Source organism: Cetorhinus maximus, chromosome 25 (assembly GCF_964194155.1).
Source record: "Cetorhinus maximus chromosome 25, sCetMax3.hap1.1, whole genome shotgun sequence".
In the NCBI taxonomy this organism is placed as follows: domain Eukaryota; kingdom Metazoa; phylum Chordata; class Chondrichthyes; order Lamniformes; family Cetorhinidae; genus Cetorhinus; species Cetorhinus maximus.
In genome coordinates, this window is record NC_135903.1 from 40,413,491 (window position 1) to 40,434,489 (window position 20,999).

Here is a 20,999-nt window from a genome sequence, read left to right on the forward strand (position 1 = left end):
CTTTGAAAAAGAAACCATGCTTTGAAAACAGTGTTTAAAATCAAGTAGACTGCTTTGCTTTGGAGGAAAACAAGGATCAACTACTTGAGTAAAGACAAAGACAACTCCTGAAGCTTCAGACCCAGTCCAAAGCAAAAAGTGAATGGAAGTTGCTCCGAAGTCGCTTTACGTTCTGAAATCAACTGACTGCAGGTTTTCCTCGAAGTCTGCCTGAGAAGGAGTGCAAGAATCATCAATTGTTTCCCAGACCAATGCTGAGAAACCAACCATATAACCTGGGCGCCATTTTAAGGACTCCACCATCTGTCCTTTTCCCTTGAACCATTTTAACCTATCGCCAGAGTTCCTCCATAGAGTCGTAGAGGTCTACAGCACAGAAAAAAGCCCTTCGGCCCATCGAGTCTGTGCCGGTCAAACAAGTACCTAACTATTCTAATCCCATTTTCCAGCACTAGGCCCATAGCTTTGTATGCCATGGCATCGCAAGTGCACATACAAATACTTCTTAAATGTTATGAGGGTTTCTGCCTCTACCATCCTTTCAAGCAGTGAGTTCCAGATTCCCACCACCCTCTAGGTGAAAAAATTCTTCCTCACATCCCCTCTAAATCTTCTACCCCTTACCTTAAATCTATGCCCCCTTGTTATTGATCCCTCCACCAAGGGGAAAAGTTCCTCCCTGTCTACCCTATCTATGCCCCTCATAATTTTATACACCTCAGTCATGTCCTCCCTCAATCTCCTCTGCTCCAGGGAAAATAACCCTAGTCTATCCAATCTCTCCTCATAACTAAAACTCTTCAGCCCAGGCAACATCCTGGTAAATCTCCTCTGCACTCTCTCTAGTGCAATCGCATCCTTCCCATAATGTAGATTCCAGAACTGCATGCAATTCTCTAGCTGTGGCTTAACCTGCGTTTTATACAGTTCCAGCATAACGCCGCCTGCTCTTGTATTCTATGCCTCGGCTAATAAAGGCAAGTATCCCATATGCCTTCTTAACCACCTTATCTACCTGTCCCGCTACCTTAAGGGATCAGTGAACATATGCACCAAGGTCCCTCTGATCCTCGGTACTTCCCAGGGTCCTACCATTCATCGTGTATTCCTGTGCCTTGTTTGTCCTGGCCAAGTGCATCACCTCACGCTTATCTGGATTAAATTCCGTTTGCCACTGATCAGCCCATCTGATCAGTCCGTCTATATCCTCCTGTAATCTAAGGCTATCCTCCTCATTATTTACCACTCCACCAATTTTCATGTCATCCACGAACTTACTGATCAACCCTCCTACATTCAAGTCTAAATCGTTTATATATACCACAAACAGCAAGGGACCCAACACCGATACCTGTGGAACCCCACTGGACACAGGCATCCAGTCACAACAACACCCCTCGACCATCATCCTCTGCTTTCTGCAACTCAGCCAATTCTGGATTCAATTACCAAATTGCCTTGGATCCCATGGGCTCTTACCTTCGTTATCAGTCCCCCATGCGGGACATTATCAAAAGCCTTGCTGAAGTCCAAGTAGACGACGTCAAATGCATCTACACACCTGGTCACCTCTTCGAAAAATTTAATCAAATTGATCAGACATGACCTCCCCTTAACAAAACCATGCTGACTGTCCTTGATTAATCCCTGCCTGTCCAAGTGTAGATTAATTCTGTCCCTCAGAATTGCTTCCAATAGTTTCCCACCACTGAGGTTAGACTGACTGGCCTGTAGTTCCCTGGTTTATCCCTTCCTCCCTTCTTGAATAATGGTACCACATTGGCTGTCCACCACATTGGCTGTCCTCCAGTCCCCTGGCACCTCTCCTGTGACCAGAGAGGTATTGAAAATTATTGCTGGCGCCCCTACTATCTCCTCCCTTGCCTCACTCAACAGCCTGGGATACATTTCATCCGGGCCTGGAGATTTATCTACTTTTAAACCTGCCAGATCACTTAGAACCTCCTCCCTTTCTATGCTAATTTCTTTAATTATATCACAGTCCTTCTGCCTGATTTCCATACCCACATCATCCCTCTCACTTGTGAACACCGACACAAAGTATTTATTTAGAACCCTACCTATGTCTCCCGGCTCCACACACACATTACCACTATGGTCCTTAATGCGGCCTACTCTTTCCCTAATTATCCTCTTACCCTTAATGTACTTGTAAAATAACTTGGGATTTTCCTTTATTTTACCTGCCAATATTTTTTCATGCCCCCTTTTTGCTCTGCTAATTTCCCTTTTAAGTTCCCCCTTACACATTCTATACTCCTCTAGGGCTTCCACTGTTTTGAGCCCTCGGTATCTGCCATAAGCCTCCCTTTTTCTTTTTATCCAATTCTGTATATTCCTCGACATCCCGGGTTCCCTGGATTCATTGGTCCCATCCTTTATCTTTACTGGAATATGTTGGCCCTGTACTCTCCTTATTTCATTCTTGAATGAGTCCCACTGCTCTGACGCAGATTTAACTGAAAGCTGCTCCCAGTCCACTCTGGCCAAATCATATCTGATCTTATTAAAATCAGCCTTCCCCCAATTTAGAACTCTGATTTCTGGCCCATCCTTGTCCTTTTCCATAGCAACCTTGAATCTAATGGAGTTATGACCACTATCTGCAAAATGTTCTCCCACTGATACCTCTACCACTTGGCTGGCTTCATTCCCTAAAATTAAGTCCAGGACCGCCCCCTCTCTTGTAGGACCTTCTACGTACTGACTTAAAAAGCTCTCCTAGATGCATTTTAAGAATTCTGCTCCCTCTAAACCTACCACACTATGACTAACCCAGTTAACATTGGGGAAGTTGAAATCCCCCACTATTACTACCCTATTATATTTACACTTCCCTGAAATTTGCCTACATATCTGCTCTTCTATTTCTCTCTGACTGTTTGGGGGCCTATAGTACATTCCCAGCAATGTGATTGCTCCTTTTTTGTTTTTAAGTCCTCCATTTTATTATTTTTTTGTGCGTGTGTGTAGATTAGGGTATTTAGAGTAATTATTATACTTTCATATTTGCCTTTCTACTTGGCAAGTCTGGTCGTATAATAAGCGAATAATTTTGTTGTTTATTGAAGAAACCTGGGCATTGCGTGGTCATTCTGAGATTAATAGGTAAAGCATATATTTGGCCATGTAGAAAGCTGGAAAAGCCATTTAAATATATGTTGTGACCCTTGGAGTGGTGGAACTAGAGACAGACAGTGCACTCCTCCCATCCCGGTCGTAACCATTGCCAGAGACAATAAACTTCACAAGGGTGGTTGAAAACCTGAGTATTCTTTAAGGCAAAGAATGATCAGATGGGAATCCCAACATCTCCAAGGATCAGCAGATATTCACTTTGACACCACCAAGCATCAACAATAAAACTTCCTCTCCATTTAATTCTGTATTTCAATAAGTATCTTTGTTGCTGATGGCTCCAACTCAGACACCACCTGAAGTGCCACTGGGAAATGTGCAATAGTTTAGTCAGTCAGTATCTGAATGAGGAAAAGCTGATTGATGTTTCATCCCTCACAGATCTCACATAATTCCTTATCCCCTGTGGCTTTGTAATTTAAGTGTTTTTACCTTCCAAAGGGATGCGTTAAAGGCATTATATAAATGCAAGATTTTGTTGGGAGTGTCAAAGGTTTCTGCTGACATCAAAAAGCATGAGAGAAAAGATTGAAAAATTATTACAGTACCTTAACCACAGTCTTGAAGTACTGGTAGGGTTTCTATCACCTTGTGTTTATCTGTACCGTGAATATTGTGCGATGGGTTAATTCATTGTTTTTATTGATAGAGGCCACCTTAATGGACGACAAGCCAATATGATTAAAATGCGTGGTGGAGGCCCACATTCAGCTTCATCATACAAACTTAATCACAGCAATTTTACTGAAAAGCATCATAATATGGCCAACATATATTTCTTTTATTCTGCTTTTTAAATGTCATGTTAGTTCCCTCCCGTTTTCTTGCACATCAAGGATCTTGTCCCACCTGAGCTACACTGCACTAAAGAAGCTAGGATAATCATGGCTGGGGGTTATTATATTTGAATTTAATTAAGCTCTAATTTTTGACCCTTGACTCCTTTGTGACATTTCAGCCAGGGACCCATCCCCAATTTTGAAACTTTCCTCATACTTGAACCTCATTAAATCATAGCACAGAAAAAATGCATCATTCAGCCCATCATGCCTGTGCCAGTTCTTTTTTCAGAGCTATCCAATTAATCCCACACCCCATAACCCTGTAATTTTTTTTTCCCATTTAAATATTCCCTTTTGAGTATTACTATTGAATCTGTTTCTATCGCCCTTTCAGGCAGTGTTTCCCAGACCTTCATAACTCACTGTGAAAAAAATACCCTCATGTTGCTTCTAATTCTTTTGCTTACCACCTTAAATCTGTATGGTCTGATTATTGACCTTTCTGCCACTGGAAACAGTTTTTCCTTATTAACTCTATCAAAGCCCTTCATGAATTTCAATACCTCTGTTAACTCTATTTAACTTTCTCTGCTCTAAAGAGAACAAACCCAGTTTCTCCACATAACCAAATTCCCTCAACTCTGGTATAACTCTTCTTCATCCTTGAGATCTTTCCTAAAGTGCAGTGCTCACAATTGAACATGGTACTTCAGTTAAGGCCTAACTAGTGTTCTATAAAAGTTTGACAAACTTTAATTGTGTTTGTAGTCTAAGACTGTATTAATAAAGATAAGAAACCTATCTTTTTTTAACAGCCATTATAACCTGTATGTATGTGTGTGTGTGTATATATATATATATATATATATATACATATGTATATATATATATATATATATATATATACACACAATATATATATATATCTCCCTACATTTCTCAGTTCCTGAACCCCCTTTAAAATTGTACCATATAATTATATTCCCTGTTCTCATTCTTCCTACCAACATATATCATTTCACACTTCCCTGCATTAAATTTGTCTGCCATGAGACTGCCCATTTCATCAGTCTATGTACCTATTTTACTGTCTTTTTCATTGTTTACTACACTTCAGAATTTTGAGTCAGCTGAAAGCTTTGAAATTATGCGCTCTATACCCAAGTCCAGGTCCTCCTTATGTATCAAAAGAGTAGTGGTCTTAATACCGCCACCTTGGGATTCGCCCCGTCCCATCTGAAGAACAGCCATTCATCGCCACTCTGTTTCTTGTCACATTACATTTCCTATCCACGATGCCACTGTCCTTTTACTTCAATGGACCTTAATTTTGCTAACAAGTCTGTTCTGTGATACTTTAAGTGCCTTTTGAAAGTCCATATCCACAGCATCAATTGCAACTGTGCTTATCCATCCTTTCCATTACTTCGTCAAAGAAAATAATCAAGTTAGTCAAATATGTTTTGCCTTGAACAAATCCATCTTGGCTTTCAGTAATTAGCCCATACGTTTCCAAGTATAGATTAATGTTGTCCTGAACTAAGAATTTCTGCACCACTCGTGGTAGTCTGACTAGCCTGTAGTTTCTGGTTTAATTCATCTCTGTTTTTAAGAACAAGAGTGTACCATTTGCAATCCTGAAAGCCTGTGACAGCTCTCCCATATCTGAGGAGGGGTGGTAAATTGTGACCAGAGCCTCCGTAATTTCCACTATTTCTTCTCTCTGTAACCATGTACGCATCCTATCTGGAACAGGTGACTTTTCTACCTTGAGGACTATGAATGTTTTAAGTAACTCCTCTATCTATTTTTAACCTACCAGTATTGCTACAACCTCTTGCTTTTCTGCTATATTGGCAACATCTCTTCTCTAGTGAAGACAGATGTAAAACTCTGCCATTTTAATTTTCTTCCAATCAAATAAATCACTCTTACTCCATTATCAACTTTCAGAACTTAATGGGATTTTTTTGGCAGCATAGAGAAAGCATGCAACTGAGATATAAAAGTTTATTTATTACCCAATGGGTTAGTGTTGTAATAATGTCACTTTTGTGATGTATTCCGTTCTGTAATTCCTAAGAAGACTTGTATATGGTGCTATACCTGGAGTATGTTGTATAGCTGTGGTCACCTAATCAAATAGATTTTCTTCCTGAAAGATATAGAGCTGAGCAATGTAGATGGTCTGGGTGTCAGGAATTTAAGCTATGAGAGGAAATTAATTGAGCTTATTTTCTTTGAAAAAGAGGTGACTTTAAAATGATCAAAGTGGAGAATATGAAGAGGATTGGCAAAGTTAATCCAGGAATTTTGGTTTACTGTGGTAATCGGGTCAAAGTAACAGGCAACAAAAGTTTTTAAAAATTAGGAGTAAGACAGAAAGTCAGGCAGAACATTTTTCTCCAAAGAGGAATAAGTTGCCAGGAAGTCTGTTGAAATGGATAATTAAAGATATTTCAGGAAGCAGGCTGATGCCTATCAGGAAAGAGAATGATTTGAGCAATATGGTAAGAAGGTGGGGAGGTAGGCCTGAGATCTTTCAAAACTTGGGTGGATTTGTTGGGTTGAATAACCTTGTTCTGCAAAATTCTTACATGTTTCTCAAATTGTGTGTTTATTCATTCTCAGCATTGACTGCTGCAGCTGGACGAGGCAAGCTGGAAGTGTGCAGATTGCTATTGGAACAAGGAGCAGCAGTGTCACAATCCAACCGACGAGGAATTGTCCCACTGTTCAGTGCAGTGAGACAAGGACACTGGCAGGTGAGCCAATTACCTCCACCTCTTCTCACCCATTTGTGAGGATTCTTATCATTTTTTTTCTGAAATTGTCTTAAATAGCTGCCCGTAAATGGTTCCATATTGTATGTGTTTGCAGATCGTGGATTTGCTGTTAACTCACGGTGCAGATGTAAATATGGCAGACAAGCAGGGTAGGACCCCTCTAATGATGGCGGCATCAGAGGGACACCTGGATACAGTGGAGTTCTTGCTTGCTCAAGGTTAGCTTCAGAGATTGACATTCTCAAATATCAATGATTTCACAATTCTTCAAATTTTCAAGATATAAAAAATTACTGCAAAAGTATGCATATATAAAGGTTAATTTACACCAAACTACGTTCAGCTCCAAGTTAAATGGGAATATATTAGTGGAGTTCCTGAATGTTTTGTTGCCTCCCAAATCCATGCCCATCTTTGCTGAAACTTCATGTTTGAATCCCTCCAATCCGGTTTCCACCCTGACACAGTACAAAACCGGTTCTTATCAAAGTCACAAATGGTATCCTAAATAATTGTGACAAAGGTAAGCTATCCCTCAGTGTCCTGTCTACAGCCCTTGGACATGGTTGATAACCCCCCTCCAATGCCTTTCAATATCGTCCAGCTGGATGAGACTGCGCTTGTCTGGTCCATTCTTATCTATTTAATCGAGGGCAGGGAATCGCCTGCAATGGCTTTTGTTCCCACTCCCTCACCATTACCTCTGGTACTTATTTTTCATCTACATGCTGCTGCTTGGTGACATCATCCAAAAACACGGTGTCAGTTTCCACACGTGCGCTGACAGCAACTAGGCGTGCCTCACCATCACCCCTCTCAAGTTCACCACTGTCTCTGAATTGTCAGACTGCTTGTCCGACACCCAATGTTGGATGAGCAGAAATTTCCCCCAACTACATATTGGGAAAACTAAAGCTATCATCTTCAGCCCCCACTAAAAACTCTGTTCTCAAGTCAGCTACTCCATCCCTCTCCCCGCAGCTGTTTCAGGCTGAATCAGACTATTTGCAACCTTGCTGTGATGTTTGACTCTGCGATGATCTCCCTACCACATAACCACACCGTATCTAAAACTGTCAATTCCACCTCCACAACGTTGCCCAACTTCTCCCCTCAATTTGTGTGAGCCCCGGTTGGTTTCTTTGTGACCTCCGGACAAGACTATTCAATGCCAGCCCTCCCACATTATTCTCTCCATAAACTTGAAATCTTCCAAAATTCTGCTGCCAGTGTCCTAACTTGCAATAAGTTCCTTTCATTCAGTACCCCTGTCCTCCTTGACTTAAATTGCCTCTCAGCTAAGCACCACCTTGATTTTAAATTTCTCATCTTAATTTCAAACCTCTACATGGCCTCACCCCTCCCAATATCTGTAACCTCCTCCAGCCCCACAACTCTGCTCTAATTATGGCCTTCTGATTTTAATCGCTCCATCATTGGTGGCCTTGTCTTCAGCCCCCAAAGCCCTATGCTCTAGAATCTCTCCCCAAACCATGCTGCCCCTCTACTTCTCTTTTCCCCTTTAAAACACTCCTTAAAACCTATCTCTATAATAAATTACCTGCTCTAATATCACCTTACATGGCTAGGTGATAATATTTACTTTATGCTGCCCTAGTGAAGCATCTTGGGAGTTTTTATTACATTAGATGCATCGTATGTGCTACATAAATACAAAATATTGTAATGAGTTAATCCAACTTCTTCCCGCCCTCCACCCCATAGAGTATGCCCGCCTCCTCTCCCGAAAGTTTTGACTTTTACTACAGCTCAGTTTCTCAGATATTAAGGCTGGAAGTTTTCTAGACTGGTAGAAGTGGGCCAAGTAGGTTGGGAAAATTGCAAAAAATGTCATTGGGCAGGTATTCCTGACATCTTCACGCCTCCCTCTAGCTTTCCCAGGAATGGGTTGGCAGTGAAGTTGAGAACCCTTTGGGTGAAACACACAGCCAATTGGGGCAGTTAAAATATCAATGATAAGCCACTTGCAGTGGCTGTTTCCCAATGACACACAGGTCATATGCCATGTCAGCAGCTCAGCAACTTAGAGAAGGCGAGTGCACAGCAGGAAGTCATTCAGGACTGAAATGTACATGAATTCAGCAGGTTACAGGGGAAAGCGACAAGCAATTGTAGAAAGCTAGCGGTGAGGGCAGTAACTGCTTTAGGCAAATACATTAGATAGTTTTCAGCAAAAGGAGCTTGGTAGCATTTTATTGAGGATACTTGTGCTGGAATCTTCCCAACCAACGGGAGGTGGCTTTGGAGACAGGGTACTTGCAAATTTAGATTGTAAATTGGTCCCTGCCTCTCTGCACTTTTACTGGTAGCAGCTACCCCTCTGGCAGCAGCAGGTAGTCAATTAAGGTGATTAAAAGGGCAGTTAGTCCCAAATGTTCTATTTCAATAATTTTTTAAACAGTGCAAAGGCCCGAAGCTACATCAGTAGCTCAGCAACCTAGCTGAGGAGACTGCACAGTGGGAAGCTATTGTCCACTGAAAGTGACACCCAGTCAGCTATATAAAGGGAGAAGCAGCAAGGATGATCTCTCACATAGCTAGAGACCTGGTATTGAGGAATCATCATTCTAAGATGGGTGATATTACACCTATAACAAGTGTTATGGATGTCAATTCAGGTGCCTTGCACCAGCATAAGCTGCCAGGGCAACTAGGCAGTACAGGCTGCTGAATTGAATGGCGTACCCAGAGACGGGGGTCCACATATTCAGTGGTCATATGGATCCTGGGGGTGGAGCAGCATAGCGAGCAACACATCAGCCACAGGCAGGAGAGCAGTATGGAAGCATTGAGTGAAGGACAGGAGGCACAAGAGATGGATCCATAAGAACATAAGGAATAGGAGCAGGCCATTTGGTGCCTCAGGCCTGCTCCACCATTCAATAAGATCATGGCTGATCTGATTATGGCCTTCAGCACACTTTCCTGCTTGTCCCCCATAATCCTTGACACCCTTATTGAAGAAAATTCTGTCTAACTCGGCCTTGAGTATATTCAATGACCCAGCCTCCAATGCTCTCTGTGGAAGAGAATCCCAAAGATTAACAACTCTCTGTGAGAAGAAATTTCTCCTCATCTGTCTTAAGTGGGAGACCTCTAACTAATAAACTGTGCCCCCTAGTTCTAAATTCCCCCATGAAGGGGGACATCCTCTCAGCATCTACCCTATCAGGCCCCCTCAGAATTTATATGCTTCAATAAGTTCACCTCTCATTCTTATAAACACTAATGAGCAAAGATCCAACCTGCTCAACCTTTCCTCAAAAGACAACCCATTCATCCCAGGAATCAGCTTAGTGAACCTTCTGTGAACCACTTCCAATGCAAGTTTTGGTCTCCTTAAATAAGGAGACCAAAACTGCACAGAATACTCTTGGTATGGTCTCACCAATGCCCTGTACAGTTGTATCACTTTGCAGGCTCTTTGTAAGATCGTCACAACCTGCTTTCCTACCTTTTTTTTATCGTCAGCAAATTTGGCTACAATACAATCGGTCCGATCATCCAAGTCATTAATATAGATCGTAAATAGTTGAGCCCCCAACACTGATCCCTGCATTATGTTTACAGCCTGTCGAGTTGAAAGTGGCCCATGTTGACTCCCTGATTGTATTATGGTTTTCTAAATGCCCTGCTATTACCTCCTTAATAATAGATTCTAGTGTTTACCCTACAACAGCTGTTAGTCTAACTGGCCTATAGTTTCTTGCTTTCTGTCTCCCTCTTCTTGAATAGAGGTGGTACAGCTGCAATTTTCAAATCTGCTGGGACCTTTCCAGAATCTAGGAAATTTTGGAAGATTACAACTAATGCATCTACTATGTCTGCAGCCACTTATTTTAAGACCCTAGAATGAAAGCCATCAGGTCCTGGGAACCAGTCAGTCTTTCTAACAGTTTTCCCTAGTGATTTTCAAGTATTCTTGGGATTTTTTTGTGTCACAAAAAACATGTTCAACACGTCTGTAATTTCCTTGTTTCCCATTACTAATTCTCTAAGTGACCAGTTACTTTAGTTTTTAGTTACTCTTTTCCTTTTTAAATGCTTGTAGAAACTGTTACGATGTTTTTGTATTTCTAGATAGCTTTCTCTCATACTCTAATCTCTCCCTTTTTATTATATTTTTAGTTATTCTTTGCTGGTTTGTAAAATCTGTCCAATCCTCTGATGTACCACTAATGTTGGCAGTATTGTTTGCTTCTATAAACTATAAAAGGAGGAGGAAGAGGACAATAAACTGGAGCAGTTTACCTGTGCTGAGGTGCCTCTGAGGCATCAGCAGATCAAACTGCATGAGGCCGGGGGGAAGCGGGGGGAATGCTTGAGACACCATCATCGAAACACGCTTCAACTGTGGACAGTGTGTGCATTATTGCACTCGTGCCATCCACAACCATCCATTGCCCTGGCACTCCCACTGTAGATTCATACACTGCCCCCCTTCCAGCAAACAAAGCTACCCATTGTAAGAAGCCGTCAAACCATTACATTCTCCACCTTGCATTGTCATCCAAGAGTCCTGTACCACTCCCCTACTTTAACCTACCCATGTTCAAAGTGGGATAGAAATAAACAGTACCATGGCACTTCTCATGGAAAAGCACATGGTTCTTTGAAATAAAAGTTTATCATTCATCACTAATATTGGAAGGTGCACCAAAATGAATACCTTTGTGCCAAAAAGACTATTTCATTGTCTTCTTTCTCTTACTTCTACATGGTGCTGCCCCTGTGGCTGCAGCAGGGTTGGAGGCAGCCTGCTGGTTTCCAGGGTCTGACACCTTTGAGGCCTGTGGCAGGCATCTGCAGGGTTGTGGAGCCTGAGAGGTGTCTGCCCCACCTACATCTGTGCAGAGACAGCCTCAATCATAGGATCACAAGTAAGATTTTGTGGGCTGACATTTACCACGGAAGCAGCGATGGAGTCGGGGGAGCAGGGAAGTTCAGATAGTTTTATGTTGGTGCGGCTCCCCAGACACTGTCCCCACTCTGGGCAAGTTTGCTGAGGAACAGGCTGCCATGGGAATCAGCAACCCACTCCATGAAGGAGGGCAGCCAATTAGGCCAATTAATGTTCCACTTGGGGGCTATTTTCAGAAGCCGCAGCATTTTTGCACCATCGGACTGCCCCCCCACCCATCCACACCCACTGAATCTGGAACTCAGCAACTACATGGAGGTGGCTTCCTGGCAGCAGGCCGTAGAGCCATCGGTGCCTTCTCTCGTTGGTCCAGTGAATGAGCTGTAAGTATAAAAAGTCCACAACTGTGGTCAAAACCATTCCTGTGGAGGCATTTCCCCTCCATGCTGATGGCCCCAACAACCATGGCTGCCTTTAATTTTGAGTTTTCAGCAGGTTTCTAAGAACACATCCATTTTGAGGCACCCTCGTGCTTACCTTTCTACCTCAGTAGTGCCCACCTCTCCCAGTGGGGCCACTTACCAGTGTTACAGGTCTTCTCATTACGTCTCCAGCCTCACGAATCCACCTGCTGTGCTTAATTGGGCGATGAACGCTGGGGCGGTCAGTTAGGAGCCCACCTCACGTAACGGGCACTTTGACAAGTGTGGATTCAGGGCCCGTATATGGCCCTGACACCCGTGGGAAAATTCAGCCATATGTCTCTTTCAGAGGGGCCAATGGGAAGAGTCACTACCTGGGGATGCGTTGAGGAGAGTCACCAATGCCATCATCCCTGTCTACCTGTTCCCTCTTAGCATTTCCCTGCTAACCAAGTGCGGGAGAGCACTTGGCTGCATTTGAATGTAGTGCTTAGCCATCAAGGCTACTGACTGATCAGTGCTTCTCTAGGTCAGAGCCATCATATGAAGGCCCTTGTTATGTGCCTGCATCCACTCATTAGCCTGCCATATGTGACTCTCCCTGAGGTTGGCCACTTTTTCACTGAAGCTGTGATACTGGACCCACCAAGTGTGTGCGCACTAGTGGAGGGTGTGAATGAGTCCCGTGACAGTGTTTCCTTCTCCTCTGAGGACTGCATTGCCTTCTCCCTCATCTCTCACTCATCCTCCGGCAATGCCCCTGCAGGAGGTAAAAGACAATCATCAGTGCTGCACGTAAATGACAGAGAGACCAAACACTAGCATATCACTACAAAAACAGAATTACCTGGAAAAACTCAGCAGGTCTGGCAGCATCGGCGGAGAAGAAAACAGTTAACTGATTTCTTCTCCGCCGATGCTGCCAGACCTGCTGAGTTTTTCCAGGTAATTCTGTTTTTGTTTTGGATTTCCAGCATCCGCAGTAGCTTTTAGCTTTTTGTTTTTATACTAGCATTTCACTGATCATTACATTTTTCAAATTGGTTAAAAGAGACTCTGCAAGTTATAGGCCAGAGCCAGCTGGAAGTGTGATATATAATCCTTTCACCCAGTGACTACGACATCCCCTTCTTCCCAGTGGCAATAGCCTACACTGCTGCCACCCTGCCAATTTCCACAGCACCCTCCTCCACTGCTGTCAGGGTGGCCATTGATGCCATTCCAACCACGTGTCTGTGCCTCTCCTGGGAGCTTAGGCTCTCTCCTGCTGCAGTGAGAAAAGGCAGAGAGTAATGATTCTTAGGAGTGTTTGCTCAAAAAGTTGATATATTTGGCAGAGGTTCACTGTGGGATGGGAAATGCTAGGTCAGCATTTTGCATCTGAGTGCCATTGAAATCTGTGTTCCTGAAGAGTTGAGCTGGAACCTGGGGAGACATTCTTCTGTATGGTTGCATGTAGTGTGCCTCAAAAGATATCTGTACCTGAGACTGTTAAGGAGGTGCGAGAGCGATGCCTCCCAACTGAAAGTTGCATGGCACTCGTCTTGATCAGTTTCCTGCACTGCCGGATCCACACCCTCTGACCACACTCTGGACGCTCACCTCCTCTGCAAGTCCAACCATGCCTTTTTGGTGAGGTTGGCCGGCCTCTTCCTGCCATCTTGAGGAAAGAGCACCTGCCTCTATGCACACACTGCTTCCAAATCACCTCAAGTGATGTGTCTGTGAATTGAGGGGCTGCCCTTCCCCACATGCCATCCCATTATCTTTCACCATTTGTGCCTGCAAATGAGCAACCCACAAGTCACAGTGATGGCACTGTGAGTGCTACTGGTGTCCCCTTAAATACTTAACTCCATTTGGACTTCTAACGCCTCATCCTGCCTTCACCCTACATGGACATCAATCCTGGAGGTAGCCTCTTAATTGGTTGCACCCCAAAATTCAATCAGAAGGCCCTCTACTTAGATGGCTGGACTGCTGACCCAGAAATAGTTTCGCCGTTTCACCAGGAACTAAGTCCGCAAGGTTCCAGCCTAACAGTCTTATCTAAGTAGTAAAATTGCAGCTGGAGTGGGTAGGCTGGCATGGCACCCAGTTTTACATCGTTGCCTACTATCCCACCCTGGGGCTCTAAAGTTCTGGCCTACATGTGGTGGGAGTGCGCCCTCCATCGTGGTGGTGTCTGCAAACTCAGCCTTTCCTGAAGACCACATCAGGCTATAGGATAACATTTGACCTCACCTGCAATGGAATAATTTACTGTGCTTGTAGGACATGTCGATTATAAACATTCCATTAGCCAAGAGTCAGATCACATTTCAAATAACGTGAAAAAGAAGCTAGTAATCAGTGCCTTTGTAAGGGAGGTTAGCAGACATGCTACAGTAAGGTTTGGCATATTTTCTTAATTGATTTGTTTTTCTGAATAGGTCAGTGGTGCCCAGCTTATGTTAGTGTTTCAGAACCTGAGGTCGTACAAAGGTTCAACAGTGTATTTTACGCTGTCTATGATGAATGAAGAATGAATGAAAATGAGATGTCCACCAGATGGCACTCATCTCTTCATTACTCTGTATTGTGTGTTCTTTCTGTTCTACAGGAGCAGCACTTTCACTAATGGATAAAGAGGGATTAACTGCCCTCAGCTGGGCATGTCTGAAAGGTCACTTGCCAGTGGTTCAGTCCTTAGTAGAAAGAGGTGCCGCGACAGACCATGCAGATAAAAATGGACGGACACCTCTGGATCTTGCTGCATTTTATGGTGATGCAGATGTTGTAAGTATCTCAGATATGTAATTTAACTTTCTCTAGGTATAAATGTTCATTGTTATTTATTTTTGGAATCCATGTCTGCTGGAGCCAGGCGTCATGGCAGGTGTGAGCGGACAATATGGCGAGAAGGCCAAAAATCGGTTTCACGACATCATGAGACTAGCTTGCAATCATCCACTCTGCCTGTCAATGGTGGGCCGCGTTTCCGGCCGCCACACATCAGAAGCTTCATTGTAATACATCTACATATCATTATAAAGCCAGCTTGCTGGAATCATCTCCCCCACGCTGGATCATTTGAGCTCTTTGGCTTGATTGCATACTGACGTGTTTCACAACTATACATAAGTGACATGCACCTGGCATGCACTTCGCTTGGGGCAGTGAGGCTTGTTTAACTACCTTGCTTCAGACAGCACTCATGGTCATCAGCGCCAGGCTTCGCAAGGTGCATCATGTCGCTTTTAGGGGGACTCACGGGCAGGTCTTACGAGACCAGCCATAAGGCAGGGGTGGCTTCTCAATGGCCGCAGGGCTATGACTTGCTTGGGGAAGGGGGAGAAGTGGCATCAGTGAAGGGAAAAGGCTGCGGGGCTGTGGTATTACTGGGGAAGGGGAAGTATCCCAGGATTTGTGTGGGGCACAAGTTGATCAATGCAATTGGCCTCAAGAGGGTGAGGGATGAGGAGGCAGTCTGTAGAGGAGATAAGGCCAGATGGAGATGTGAGGGTGTGTGTGAGAGAGTGAGTGGTGATGTCCCTTGAGCTGGCAGTGAGTGAGATGTCAGTGAATGTGTGATGGGCTTGTGAGTGTGTGAGTTGAGATGATTGCCTCAGCCTGACGGCACGGATGAGATCATTCATCCTGTTCCTGCACTGGATGCCGAACCTCCTCTGTGCAGCGGTGGCACTGACCACCACTGCCACCGCCTCCCAAACCAGAGTGATAGACTCATAGACGTTTACAGCACAGAAGGAGGCCATTCTGCGCAATGTGTGTGTGCTGGTCAACAAAGATCTAACTACACTAATCCTATTTTCCAATACTTGGCCAATAGCCCTGGAGGCTATAGCAACGCAAGTTAATATCTAAATACTTCTTAAATGTTACAAGAGTTTCTGACTCAACCACCCTTTCAGGCAGTGAGTTCCAGACTCCCACCACCCTCTGGGTGAAAAAATTTCTCCTCAATTTCCCTCTTATCTTTCTACCTCTTACCTTAAATCTATGACCACTGGTTATTGACCCCTCTACTAAAGGAAAAAGGCACCCTATCTATGCCCCTCATAATCTTATACACTTCTATCAGGTTGCTTCTCATCCTTCACTGCTCCATGGAAAACAACCCCAGCCTATCCAATCTTTCCTCATAGCTCAGACCCTCCAGCCCAGGCAGCACCCTGGTAAATGTCCTCTGCACCTTCTCCAGTGCAAACACATCCTTCCTATAATGTGGTGACCAGAACTGCACTCAGTACTCCAGTTGTGGCCTAACCAGCGTTTTATAAAATCCCAGCATAACCTCCCTGCCCTTGTATTCTATGCCTCGACTAATAAAGGCAAGTATCCCATATGCCTTCTTAACCACTTTATCTACCTGCCCTGTCAACTTCAGGGATCTATGGATATGCACACCAAGCTCCCTCTGATCTTCAGTACTTCCCAGGGTCCTACTATTCATAGTGTAATCCCTTACCTTGTTACCCCTCCCCAAGTGCATTACTTCACACTTTTCTGGGTTGAATTCCATTTGCCACTGCTCTGCCCACCTGACCAATCCATTGATATCCTCCTGCAGTTTACGGCTATCCTCCTCACTATTTACCATCCTACCAATTTTCGTGTCATCCTAGAACTTCTTGATCATACCCTCTACATTTAAATCCAAATTATTTATGTACACCACAAACAGCAAGGGCCCCAGCACCAAGCCCTGTGGAACCCCACTGGAAACATACTTCCAGTCACAGAAACATCCTTCTACCATCACCCTCTGCTCCCTGCCTCTCAGCCAGTTTTGGATCCAAAGTGCCACTTTGCCTTGGATCCCATGGGCTCTTACTTTCTTGACCAGTCTCCCATGAGGGACCTTATCAAAAGCCTTGCTAAAGCCCATGTAAACCACATCAGATGCTTTACCCTCATCAACACCCCTTGTTACCTTCTCAAAAAATTCGATCAGATTTGTCAAACACGACTTTCCCTTAACAAATCCATACTGACTATCCCTAATTAATCCATGTCTCTCCAAGTGCAGATATATTCTGTCCCTCTGAATTCTTTCTCTGTTTTGTTGATTCAGAACCAAAATATTTAGAAAAGGGCAAGAGAATATTGCAAACGAGGTGTATTGCACATTGAGGATTTCAGAACTTTTAAAAAAGCAATCTTTGCCAATAGCACCATTGTTGCTTTCTGTTTGTTTCAAAATTTAATTCGTAAGTTACTGGGCCAGTTACTGTAACTCTGACAACACTTTGATCTTGCAATTATCTGGAATGCTGTTCAGCAGTGTTCAGTGACTCTTCCCCCATACGTCCCCATTTCTTGTACTTTCGTGAGAAGTTTCTCGACTCCAGTTTCTATCATTGCCTATGTATCTTTGTTTCCTCTCTCATCCATTAATTTCTAGATGCTGGCAATAAAAATTGAGACTATCTTCAGGCACGACTATGAAAGATATATATATATATATATATATATATATTCTTTTGCAGACATGATATCTATGTATCCTTCTTCTATTACTGACATAAGTGATAGACCCTAGATTTAAGGCTACCAGGATATTTAATCCCTTGACGTATATTTTTTCTTACATTTGGTGACAGGTGCAGTATCTCGTTGATCATGGAGCAATGATTGAGCATGTGGACTACAGTGGCATGAGACCCTTGGACAGAGCAGTGGGGTGCCGCAATACAGCAGTGGTGGTCACCCTCCTGAAGAAAGGAGCCAAGATAGGTAGGCCTCTTAGAGACAGTCCCCCCACCCTGCAATGAATGCCATTAGAGTTACTGGAAAAGATACACCTTTCATTAAAGTGGAAGACTAAATTTGAAATTGTCTTTTAAGGGGAAAAGTAAATTTCAATTCACTTCTGCGGGAGATATTTCAGAGTCACTGCATGCATTTTTTAGAATCATTCATTCAAATACCATCAGTTTAATATTCATAGATTGCTTTTCTATTTTTGGAACATTAATATGGAGCAGCATCTACAGCCTTTGGTGTCACATTTGAGAGTAACCTGTGATCGTAACATCGTCAACGCTAAATTAGACTCTGATTTCATGCACCTTATTGTAATGCACAGTGCACTGACCTTGAAATCACTAAATTTCAACATTGTAAAACATGGCAATATATGGATGCTGATATCCCAGACTGACCTGGCATGCTGTGACGTTGAAACCTAGAGGCGCTTATTTGTAGGTTTAAAGTTAGAAAAATAAATGGGATGCTAGCTTATATCAAATTTTATACCTGAAACAAGTACAGCAGGATAATTTGATAAATGGATTAACATAATTGGGATTTTTGGATCAAGATATCTGTTTAGAAAACCTGTGCATATAAAACGCAGTTATGAATTTTAATGTTTGAAAGCTGAGTCCAAATGAACCTCTTCTGTCAGAACCACTGAAAATCACTACTGGGAATTAAAACAGCTAAGGATAAATTTTCAGAGGTCACATAGCATTTATTTTCCAGTTTTTAAATAATTATTTTGAGATATCAATCTTCCTATATTATGTTCTCACATCACGTGCCTCCCATAGCTGGTGAAAAAAATATCTGTTGGTGCAGGAAAGGATCTCGACTGGTACAGCAAAACAAAATTCCATGCATGTTGCCAGAGATAAAATTATAAAACGGTTAGAGGTTAAATGAAAGGATGCCAACGTGTATGGAACCAGTTCAAGTTTAATCTGAGCAGAATCTTTTGGATTCATATCACAAATTCACCGTAATCAAGGAAGACTTTTCTGGGTGGTCACATGTAAAATTCTCAAGCTGTTACATTTTGCTGGGGACAGTGTGAATGCAGTACCTAGCTCTGAGGCTAGGAGAAACAGCCAGAAAATGCAAGTAAAGTCACTTGGTGGCAGCTTACATAAAACCATAGGAAATTACGCTACTAAAACCCTAGATTGTATAAAAATATGTAGAATATTGCCATCCGTGTGAAAGTTATCAAGGATGCAGATCAGTTTTTTATGTTAAATTTAAATCTGAAATAAAATATATCAGACATATTAAATACTTGGTGGTAAAACTTTGGTTTGGATTGACTGTAATGTGTTAAATTCCCAAGCATTTAGAAGAGGTTCAGAGAGAAGAGAAACAAAAATATTTTACTTTGCTGTGAACTGACTAACATCACTAGGAGGAAGAAGATTTAAGGAGACATGGTTCTGGGAATGGTAATGCTTCCCAGTTTTCTTCACTATTGTTTGCTTGTCCAGACTAATGTCCGAATTACATAAATTTACATTCCTGCCTGTTTCCAACCCCCTGTTGCTATTTTACTCCTGAACAAGAGTGTCCAAGCTTCAAGTATGCATGGGTCACTAACATGCTTGCTATGCCGCCTTGAGGGCCAAGTACGAAGTTTAAATCCATGTTCCCATTAACTTGCTGGCACCAACAAATTTTGATTCCAATACAAGATTTATCTACCAAGGTCCTAACAGTCATAGGCACAGCCTTTTCCAGCCTCCAGGTCCACAAAGTTGAAAAAGACAAACCAGCAAGTAAGAAATATAACCAAAATAGAACTAAATTTTCTGAGATATGAGGGCTGATTTACCCAGACTTGGGGGCTACACATGGCCCATGGACAGCAGTTTGGACACTTCTTTGATCTTATTACCTCCTTCAGTATAATCTGATCTGATACTTAATACTATGGTGAGAAAGTGGATGGAAATCAACTGCCAGTTCCACATATCATTAGATCCACAAGATCATCAGATTCCTGTCCCTCTGTCATTATCTTTCTGTACTTTTCTGTATTTGTTGACTTACTAGCACATTATTTCTGTTGCTGTATACTAATAAAAACATTTTCTGCAATGCTAGCGCTGTTTTCCTTTGAGTACATGACATGGTCTTTTGGAAGTTAGGCCAGTGGTCACCAGAAATGTATCAGTATTTGCAGGGTAAATTTGAAGGCTGCTACTGTTGTAGATGACTCCACGCAAAATCTACATAACAACAGTGACTATGCTTCAAAAAGCAACTAATTGGATGGATGTGATAAGCACCTGATAAGGAATCATATAGATGAAAATTCATCCTTTGTAGCATCACACCCTTGTGGGACAATCTCTCTTACCATGGGCAGGTAATGGGGTAGGAATCCAATTCTGCTTGTGGCAAGTTTCTCAAACATCATTCATAATTGCTGCAAGAAAGCATACGTTTAATCTTTTCAGATGCTACATCAAGTTTCACTTTTTTGATGTCTCCACATGCAAAACCTTTCATCCACACATTTGACTCCAGCTACTTAATCTTTATACTGCCATGAGGTTTCCTTTCTGTTAAATTATCTCCTTTGTGCACTGTTCTTTTCCTCTGGGATCCAGTTAACCTCAAACCTTCTGATTGATAGGGAGTGATGGATTTGATCTCTACTGTTGATTAGAGAGTATATTTTGTAGACTTATTCAAGCTTTAATAGAACTAAAAATGACACAAACTGTGTAAAGAGCACAAGTATAGGTGAAGGAGGCCATTTAGCCCATCTTTTCATAGGAATCTTCTCTTCACAGCGTCTGACTGCCTCTTTGAATAAGTCCAGATATTTTGCCTTCAGTGCATTCAGGCCATTCCAGATGTTAATCACTCTTTCTATGAAGAAGAGCTTGCCAACATCAGTCCTGAACTTGCCTTTTCCCAGTTTGTGCTTATGTCCCCTTTCCTTGCAGCGTGGTTTTAGGTGCTCATGCTTACATTTTTTTATGCCATCTAGCATCTTGTACACCTCCCTTTTACGTCTTTCACAAGTGAAGAGCCCATGTTTTCTTTAATCATTCCTTATAAACTCTGTTCTCTGTTCTTTGGACAAATGCCAGTTAAGAATTTGGCACCAGGCCTGCTTCATGCCTATGTGTGTTCCACTCTTACCTGGAAGAACCTAAACTCTGTTAGAGGAAGTTTTGAGTGAACCTTCATGCCATCTCAT

The 20,999-nt window shown here is 42.7% G+C and overlaps 1 protein-coding gene across 2 annotated transcripts in view; it reads left to right on the top strand.

Moving 5' to 3' along the window:
• LOC144668069 (protein TANC2-like) overlaps positions 1 to 20,999 on the top strand; it is a 923,845-nt gene that overhangs the window by 846,614 nt on the left and 56,232 nt on the right. For both annotated transcript variants that reach the window (XM_078529835.1, XM_078529836.1), the window contains 4 exons: positions 6,573 to 6,706; positions 6,822 to 6,945; positions 14,634 to 14,809; positions 17,638 to 17,770. In XM_078529835.1, coding sequence (XP_078385961.1) covers positions 6,573 to 6,706; positions 6,822 to 6,945; positions 14,634 to 14,809; positions 17,638 to 17,770 — 567 coding nt within the window. The remainder of the gene's footprint in view (positions 1 to 6,572; positions 6,707 to 6,821; positions 6,946 to 14,633; positions 14,810 to 17,637; positions 17,771 to 20,999) is intronic.